This window comes from Hibiscus syriacus, unplaced genomic scaffold, assembly GCF_006381635.1.
Source record: "Hibiscus syriacus cultivar Baekdansim isolate YM2019G1 unplaced genomic scaffold, ASM638163v2 tig00111220_pilon, whole genome shotgun sequence".
Lineage (NCBI taxonomy): Eukaryota > Viridiplantae > Streptophyta > Magnoliopsida > Malvales > Malvaceae > Hibiscus > Hibiscus syriacus.
The window spans coordinates 717,400-727,694 of NW_024063024.1; the positions used below are offsets into that span (position 1 = coordinate 717,400).

The 10,295-nt window shown below is 35.0% G+C and overlaps 1 protein-coding gene across 1 annotated transcript; it reads left to right on the forward strand.

Annotated features, from left to right (window-relative positions):
* Positions 1–3,412: 3,412 nt before the first annotated feature.
* On the forward strand, positions 3,413–5,136 carry LOC120156431. The gene has a single exon (XM_039167741.1). It carries the CDS (start codon positions 3,731–3,733, stop codon positions 4,772–4,774), a length of 1,044 nt encoding a protein of 347 aa, XP_039023672.1. The 5' UTR covers positions 3,413–3,730; the 3' UTR covers positions 4,775–5,136.
* Positions 5,137–10,295: the final 5,159 nt, after the last annotated feature.

The following is a 10,295-nucleotide window of genomic DNA, read 5'->3' on the forward strand; positions in this document are numbered from 1 at the left end:
AGGATGTGGAATAGGGTTGACAATCTCGCCATAAGTCTGTCGATATACTTCTGTAGTGTAGCAATCCATAGCGTATGCGCTTGAATCATCTTGGTTTAGATGAAGAGAAACTTTTATAACATGGCCACACGGATAACCAGATGTTTGTCATTTCATACAACTACACGTCTTTGCATTTAGATCGATAAGCCCATTTAAGTTATTATCCAGTACTTCAAACAAAGTGTTTGAACATGGTTCAACTCTCCATGACGTTGACTTCACAACACGTTTCGTTATCTTTTTTTCTGTCCATGGTGTAACACGATATTCCAATGTTCCTGTAAATTTAAATAAATAATACTTAGTAAAATATATGATAAGTTATGAATTTAAAGAAATAATACCTGCATGGTTCTTTTCTTGTAGTACCACTGTTGAATAGAGGCTCGAAAAAACTCCATTAACATAGTAATGGGTAATTTCCGGGAATGACGACTTAGAGCGTTGATTGATTCTGCACTATTAGACGTCATGAAACCATATCTTGCTCCAAGTTGATGTACTCTTGACCATCTTTCAAACCCGACATCTTCTAGTGTTTGAGCACACTGAGGCAAAACACGTCTTAAACAGTTTATATGCTTATTAAAATCCACTTTCCGATAAGCTTTTACAACCTTCCAGTATGTCCATTTGTGATTTTTTATACCAGCAGACCTTGATTTTAGATTTCTATACAAATGAACACCACAAAGTCCATGAAAAGCATCTGGGAAACACCTTCTAACAACGTTGTCAATTGAGTTTGCCTTATCAGATATGATTGTCAGATTGCTAATAGGACCTATGCAATCCCTAAGATGCCCCATAAACCATGTCCATGAATCAGAGGTTTCAGATTTGCCAACCCCGTAAGCTATTGGCAGTATCCCATTGTTAGCATCCATGGCTACTGCTAATAAGTTTACTCCAAAGTATCCACCTTTTAAATGTGCTCCGTCAACTATAATAACTGGGCGCATGCAATTAATAAACGAACGAATCTACAAAATCATATACACAAGAAATATAATCATTTAAATGTGAAATGCAAGTAACTAACAAAAATGAGTCAACAAAATTATATTGATTTACTAACCGCAACACCAATGGCGATAAACAGCAACTCAAAGCGTCCATCTCTATCTGTTTTGATATGAGTTACCGACCCAGGATTTTTCAGCTTTAAATTATGACAATAAGCTGGCAGTTGGGCAAACGATGCTTCTGGCGACCCCCTCAACAATTCCAAGGCATAACATTTGGCTCTCCAAACTTGAGAATATGAGATACTAATCTTGAACCGAGCATTCATGTCAGTCATAATTTTATGTCCCCGATATACCCTACCATTCAAAAACATTAACTCAGCCAGAAAACTACCCAACACCTTTTTGTTTGCCTGTATATGGTGAGGAAAAACTTGGGTTCTTGAACATGTATGTTTATCAATAAAAGTCCTAACTTGAAACATTTCACAATCTTTTATCCTCTTTGCAATCATACGCCACATACAGTTTTTATCAATCATACACCTTGTTTCGAAACGATCTTTGCTTGATTTGTTAACTTTTAGTTGATAGCCATCTTCCACACATTTCGTATACAAAGCTATCTTCAAGTCTTCCTTTGTATCAAAACAATTATCTTTCTTGATACGAATAATTTTTGTGTAACAATCAACTGCTATCTTTACCAACTCTTCTTCCGGTATCTGAAGTAATTCTTGCATATTCCAGTTATACTCCCGTGATATTTTCTTCGGGGACTTTTCTTTGGGGATTTCTTCTTCTTTTTCTTCTTCAGTGTTATATGAATTACAGAATGGATGTTCAACATGTTCATTTACAGTCGTAACTTCCTCCTCATTATCATCAACAACATCTTCCTCGGCAACGGCTGTTTCATCATCAAAATTCGGGTATTGACCAATATCAAAATCATTACACGCAGGGTCTGTTTCTTCTTCTGAAAAATCATCAAAATCCGAGTATTGACCAAGATCAAAGTCCGGGTATTGACCAAGATCAAATTTCGAATACTGAATAGTACTCACAATTTTTTCTGTTGGCTCATCATCGTCTAACTGGTCAATACGAAAATCGGAATTTGGTGCTGAAAGTTGATTGGGATTTGGATTAGGGAAAGGTTGTGGGTTTTGAGATTGTGTTTGGTATTGGAAATGTGGTGAAACAATATTTGCTTGGTGATGAAATTGTGGTGGAACCATTAAATTTTGAGCACCATAAACTGGGGTTGAAAAACTTAGTTGATTACTACCCGCTACTGACCCAACTTCACTACTTCTAGGTTCAACAACATACAATGTAACATCATCACTTGAAACACTAATGTAACCAATGAATCGTTCAACATCTTTATTATCGGTTAACAAATAAACTTTACCATTTCTCTGATAAGATAGCCTAAATCCACTTAGGGGCTCTAAATTCAATTTATTTGCAACACGTAACATTAGAGTTTCATAAGTTAACTTTTTTAATGACAATTTTAGTTGAAGATTCATGGGTAAAGGCATATATTGTAAAACACCATGAACATTCTCCCATGACCCTCCAAAACACAAATCTATCCAAACATGATCAACATTAGATGATTTCATTATTGTAAATTAATTTACTAAACAAACGAGCTGCGAAACTAAAACCTGTTGCCGGATGGGGAAGGATGTCGTTGGATATAAGAACGGATGTCGCCGGAGAGAGTGATAGATGAAGATGGAATGAGTTGCGATTTAGGGATTTAGGTTATGAGTTGTTGCTGCTGCGTAGTTATATACCCAAAACATTTGTGTTGCGAAATTAAAACCTGTTGCGAATTCAGAAATCGAGTTACGAATTTGAAATTCATTATTGCGATAGTCAGAATCTCGTTGCGATTTACAGATTCGCATTGCGATTTACGTATTCGCGTTGCGATTTGCGTAATCGCGTTGCGATTTACGTATTCGCGTTGCGATTTACGTATTCGCGTTGCGATTTACGTATTCGCGTTGCGATTTACGTATTCGCATTGCGAATCAGGAAAATCGCAACGCGAATTTGGGAAATCGCAATGCGATAGTCAGAATCGCGTTGCGAATATGGAAACTGATTTGCGATACCGGAGATCGCGTTGCGAATTATCGATCGCATTGCGATTTAGTTGGTCATTTTGGCAAATCCAAAAAAAGTTTGTTAAAATCGTATATTATAAGGCATTTTTGATCACTGAGATTATTTTCTCTTATTTTATTTTATCAAGAGCCCACCTTTCAAATGATCTTTTACCCCATGTTTCAATTTGGCAGTGACTTGCAAAAAAAAAAACATAGTCCCTCCATAGCAAACACTTTCAATCTCCCAAAAAAGCCCAGTTTCAATCTGTTACAGACTCACGAACGGCGGCACCATGGCATTATTTTCCCCTCAAGAAATGGCAGCTACAAAGCTATAAAATCCAAATTCTTACGTTTTGTATCCTTTCTTCTTCTTCCATAAGACCTTTATTTAACACGAGAATTTCCCTCCAATCCCACAATCTTCTTGCATTTTTCACTTTCGATCCCTTATTTCAGTCTTTTCACTGTGTTTTCCTCGCGTCTCCTCCGGGATTACAAAGGTTGGTCTTTTCAGATCTTTGGTTTTCTATAATTCCCAATGTTTATTTAGCTGCTGGGTTCGATATCTTTTCTGGGTTTTTAATTAAAATGGAAACTGTTAGCGTACGAATGAGATCGGATCATTTAGACAAAGAAGGATTTAAGGAAACCCATGAAGAAAATCTTGAACTTGAATCATCCCATAATATTAGTGATGGTAGCCACCAATTCCATTCGATGAATGCCTTAGAGATCTTAAGAGAAACCGTTAGCATATTACGGTACAATTTGCCCGGTTTTATGATCATTGCAGCTTTGTTAATTTGCCCAGTATCTGCTGTCTTTATGTCTAATTTGTTAGTTGATCATTCCATTGTGAAGAGATTAACTGTTAGGCTTTTGTTAGTTGCCAAAACCTGTGGACTCCCATTGAGGCCTTTTATCAGACAGTCGTCGCACAGGTTTGCGGAGTCGGCAGTTTCATCGGCAATGTGCTTCCCTTTGTTCATTACATTGTGTTTGTTATCGAAGGCTGCTGTGGTTTATTGTGTAGACCGTACTTATTCGAGGAAATCAGCTGATGCTTTGAAGTTTTTTGGGATAATTCGGAAGTTTTGGAGGCGGCTAGTTTTCACATATGTGTGGATGTGTATGGTTATAGTTGCTTGTGTGACAACTTTCTTTGTTTTCCTTGTTGCGGCATGCAGCTTACTTTCTGTTCTTGGCTTTACACCTGATTTAATTGTGTATGCGGTGATACTGATGGGACTAGTGTTCTCGGTTGTTTTTGCATATGCAATCGTTGTCTGCAATATTGGAATTGTAATCTGTGTGTTGGAGGAAGTTTCGGGACCACTGGCAATGCTTCGGGCCGGTGTTCTAATCAAAGGGCAGACTCAAGTTGGTCTTTTGATATTTCTTGGATCTACAATTGGTTTAGCAGTTGTGGAAGGGTTGTTTGAACATAGGGTTAAGGCATTGAGTTATGGAGGTGGGTCTTCTAGGATCTGGGAAGGTCCACTGTTGGTCATAGTGTATTCATTCGTCGTGCTTGTTGACTCCATGATGAGCACAGTTTTCTACTTCAGTTGCAGATCTTACACTATGGAAAACTTGGACGGTGAGTGTCAATCCATGTTGGAAACACCATAACCGCCTCCGCTGGATTGTTTGGTGCTCAATGGCATCATTATGTCCGTCGTTGTGTTATCGGCTAATATTTATCGAGTTCCTGACAAGATTACAGCATACTCGGAGTACTGATGAAGGTTATTTTTTTGTTTCATTAAAACTCCAGCTAGAAGGGTTTTGCAGCTTATGACATGCTAAAGATGATCTTCAAACTCTTCCAAAGATATACATGGTTCAGGTGCATAAAATTTCTTGTGATCTACCAGCCATGGAATAAAACGATATAGATGATACAAATAAATTGATTAAATATAAATGGCTGCATAGTAACTATTCATCAATTGGTGTAAGATAGATTTTCTCTATTTATATGCTTCCATATCAAGTTGTTGGACCTTTTTCATGTTCCTTTTCTTGTCCTACTTGTTTTTATAGTCTTAAATGCTTAATAAAGAGTGACCAAAGCAGAGCTTGGAATATTGATTGATGAGAAGTAAGCTATTGAACATTGAGAATGAATTAACTGATTAGTCCAGGAAATGATCTGACATTGAAGATACATGATAGATATACTGAACATTTGAACTAATCTTCGTATAAGTGTCGGGTACGAGTATGTATATGATACGAATATAATTAATTTTTTCCTAAGTTGTCTATGTATTTGAAGGAGGTCGTATCCATTATCTCCATATCCATGTGTAGGACATCAATGTCAATTTTTCTTAACATGTCTATGTGTTTGAAGGATCTTTACAGGTCGTATCTTCATATCTATTATCTCCATGTCTCTGTGTTAAACACGAATGTCGAATATTGATATTTTAAATTAAATTAAAAAATGGAGCAACGTAGCTGTTGGGATATTTTCCAATGGTTGAATTGAATGCTATTTTCAAATCTTTCAGTTTCTGGGGATCACTGCTTGCACTTTCTAGATCGCTTTGGGTTATCTGGAATATAACAGGTTAACATGCAATAGAGCCATTGAAAATTGACCTGAAGGTTCAATGTTATTTTTTTAGGTACATAAACTTGACCTTAAAGTTCAATTTGGTATCTAAAAGTTTTATTTTATCCAATTAAGATTTTGAATTTGATTTTTTTAATATTTAAATTGGTACTTAAACTTAACTTTATGGTTCAGATAAACATTTAACCAAGTTCCAATTTAAACTAAATAGTCAATTTTAGGTGCTAATGTTAATCAAAAAGTTAAATTTAAGTATCTAACTGAACTAAAGAAACTTTTATATAGTAAATTGAACCTTACAACCAAATTCAAATACTTAGATAAAAAAAGTTAAATATCAAACCCAATTACTAAAATATATATTTACCCAACAATTTTCATTGTTCCTAATAATAATTTAAACAGTTCATTTTATAAATAAAATCTCACTGCCTGTCCAGTCATATTTTGAGATGAGCATTGTCCACCCATAATTTCATACAGATTTTAAATTAAAAAAGTCATAATTGCATTTAACATTATGAAAAAAAATATGAATATAGACCATATTATTAGAAAGATAATTTCGAATATAAATAATAAAAATAAAAAATAAAAAATATTTAATAATATTTTTATTAAATTTATAAAAATTAATGTATGAATTGATATTTTAAGTATTTAATTTTCTTTCATTATCGCTTTTTTTAATCATCAGATGACGTGATATTAATAACATTAGAAATTATTATATGAAATAATTAAGAGATATCATGTGATAAAAATTTTAAAAAGAAAAAAAAAGAAAAAACATATACAACTATATAAAAAGTATAAAAATATTTTAAAAAATAACAAGGATTATTTTATAATAAAAGCTTATATTTTTGGTGTTTTTACCAAAATATCACCCTTAGATTTAATAATTAACTGTCAGACATCCTCTCCTCAAATATTATCGATCTAGTACACTTTCTGACACGGTGATAATAAAACGATGATCGCCATCCGTGCCTTCACGGGGTTTTGTTCGAGTTAGCGCCACGTAAGGCGAAGGCACAGATCGCCATCAGAGCCTTCGCGGGGTTTTGACACGTATGGAAGGTGCGAATCATGATCCGCGCCTTTCCTTTAATTCCAAAATCGTCCGTCTACCACATTGATTATCACCGGTCTCCCCCTCCCCTCCTCCTATAAATACCATACTCAACACAACTCTCAAACCACACTTAAATATCAAAATCTCTTATTCTTCCTATTATTAATATTTATATTAAGAATGTAAAATATTTTATATTATATTATAATTATTTAATAATTTATCATTTTAACCAAAGTCGTTACTGGTAAATAGTGTGCCCCCTTTAAGGTTAAATTGATAGCCTCAGCCAAGTTGGTCGTCATGTGTCCATATTGATATACACCATCATATGCATTTGTCCACATTTCTTTGTTGATGAGGTTGATGTAATTGTATCATTCTTTGTTCTTTCCTCGCAAATCTTGAAACATTGACTCAAATGTTTCAGGTAATAGTTCGTAATCTGAGCATCAAATATATAACTTAATAACGTTGTTTCCATAAAAAACTGAAAATGATTGAGAAATAAAAAACAACATTTTTACTTACCCATGCACACAAGTAATTGACGCTCATAATTCTTCTTAAACTTTCCATGATAGTTAGAAGCAATGCGTCGGATACAGTATCAATGTTGGACATAGGGTGGTTGCCACATTGGACCCAATGAATCCATTGATGCTTTGATCCAAGCTTCGCGATCTGAAATGACACAGATTTTCCCCTCGTTACAACATGTAAGTGTAAGTTTCTGAGGAAAAAAGCCTAAGAATCTGTATCTTCTCATTCAAAAGGGAAATAACAACTGTAAGAACATTGTGATTATCATCTTCGATAACTGCCAATAGTAATACTTGCTTGTATTTTCCATACAATAATGTCCCGTCGATTTGGACCACGTGCTTGCAGTATTTCATAGCATTAATACACTGTGGGTAAGTAAAAAAAAGACGGTAGAATTGGCAGCGATCGCGAAGCACTCCATCATTGTGGTATGCATGACAAGTTTCGAAGTCGAGAATTGTCCTAAGATTCAATCTGTGTACTATCCTAAACCAACTTGGTAGTTCGTTATAAGATGCATCCCACTCACTATGAAGTTTTTTCATGGCATTCTACTTTGCATTCCATGTTTTCCTGTATGAGACGGTGAACCCACATTGCTATTGTATAGCTGAAATTAACACCACAATAGCTATATGGGAGCTTTCTTTGACCTTGGGAAGATGACTTGGCAGATAATGTCAGAGTCCAAGTTGGGATGATCCTGGTTGATCCCTTTATCACATCATGTATGAGGACTGTTGTATAATGTTAGTTCCCATATATTGTTTTTCCTTTTCCTCTTCGATATACGAATAATCTAGTTGTATCCGTCATCACGTTGGACACAGTGGCAGACATACTTTTCGGTGGTGAAATGATCAACTCTGGATTGAACATAATTATGAATGTTGTAATTCTTAATTTCTATCATCTCTTTTTCTTTGGATGGAAACTCTATTCCTTTATATAACTCATCATCATTGATTGATGAGTTAAATCCGTAGTCACCAACATTAGGTATATCCACAAATTCTGGTTCGTACATTGTACCATAGTTAGCTCCATACAGGTGTGCTGAAGGTTCAGTGTGTACCGTATTTGTGGGAACTTCATCTACATTATCATCATCGGAGTCCATGTTGAACTACGGTGATTCTGGCTGAACGAATAGTCCAGTCTCAGCACCATCCGCACCTGACTGACGAAGAGGTTATTCTGGTGGAGATAAGGGTTCCTCCATGATGTTGATATTTAGGTCGAACAAACTGGCAATTGAATGTATTCCCATTGAACTTAAGGGCATCTCAACATTGAGGTCGAAGAAGCTCACAGTTTAATACCTCCCCCTAAAACTTGAAGGTATCGTGTCAAATGTGCACCGCACAGATTGTTGAGTCGAGGGCATCTACATATTCAGGTCAAAGAAATTGGCAGATGAATGTTTTTCCCTTGAAATGGAAGCGATATTGCCATACAGATTGTTTGTGGAGTCTCTTCGGTATAGATCGTAACAAGTTACTGATAAAAGTTTCCCCGTTGAACTTGATGGAATGACACCATGACGTGGATTTCCCATTAACTAGTTAAAATCATTACACATTACTTAAGTTGGGCTGTCAACTTGTTGAGCCAGCCCATTGTGGGAGCATAATGACATACCACGAACAGTAGGCACTTCAACAAATGTCACATGCATCTGTGTTCAGTGTCTGAATATTGATTCCGGTAATCAACCATCATAACAACATCGTCATCGTTGGAGAGTTTGAACGCTATATAAGCTAACGAAAATACTGCGATTGAAAATCTGTACTGAAGTGAGGACAATCTTCTAGTACTTCTAACATGAACCTTCCTTGAAATTTTAGTGATCAGCTCCTCAAAAGTGATGTTTCTCTTGAATGATATTCTAACAAATAATTTAATGCGAAGACGACGTCGATTTCATCTTCCTAAATTTCTACATCATCATAATAATAGTTGAAATACACGTCATTTTGAGAGTTTAAAAGATTGAGAGTCTTATATATGGAAAAACAATAATTGAAATAAGTCTAATTAAATAAATAATATATGAATTAAAATATAAACTAATCCATTTTTTTTAAATTTCAAAATAATCTAAATAACACAATTTCATATTATTACTGTATTAACAAAATGTTTCGAGGTATGATCCTACTTTTCCAATTTTACAATCTCAAAAAATATATAAAATAATTAGTATAATAAAATTTGTTAAAATAATTAAATATAAAATAAATATAATATAATAAAAATAATTTTACCTTATAAAAATAATAACAAAATCTATTTAGCTTGATAGAAGAAATTGATAAAAGTAAGAATAAATAAGTAATTTTGATGTGGTGATGTTTGCATTAAGAGGGGTTGTTATTTCTATGGGAGTGGAGCGTTTAAAAGACAAGTTTTCAAGATCGAGTAATAATGAAGTACAATAATTAAACGTGCATAATGGAAGGCGCATATCATGATCCACGCCTTCCGTACGTGTTAGAATCTCACGAAGACGCGGGTGACGATCCACACTTTATTATATCATGTGAGAAAGGGTATTAATCGGTAATATTTGAGGAGATGTTGTCTAACAAATAATTATTAAGTCTAAGTGTGATATTTCGAGATGACTATCCAGCTCAGTTGGTAGAGCACAAGGTTTTTAACCTTGAGGTCGTGGGATCGAGTCCCACAGAGGGAATTTCATAATTCGGAGGTCTTCTACGGAAGCTGCTCTCAACCTGGTGTTAAGGGCAGCCTACTATCTTACCTTCCCTTACCCCATTACATATGGGAATATGGGAACAAGGGACAACCATTCTAAGTGTGATATTTCAAAATGCCACTATTTTAGTACAAAAAAATAGATACATTTCTATTTTTTATTTACGTTAACCATTGTATTCCAACGAACTTTCTCCCAAACTATACCAGAAAATAAAAAC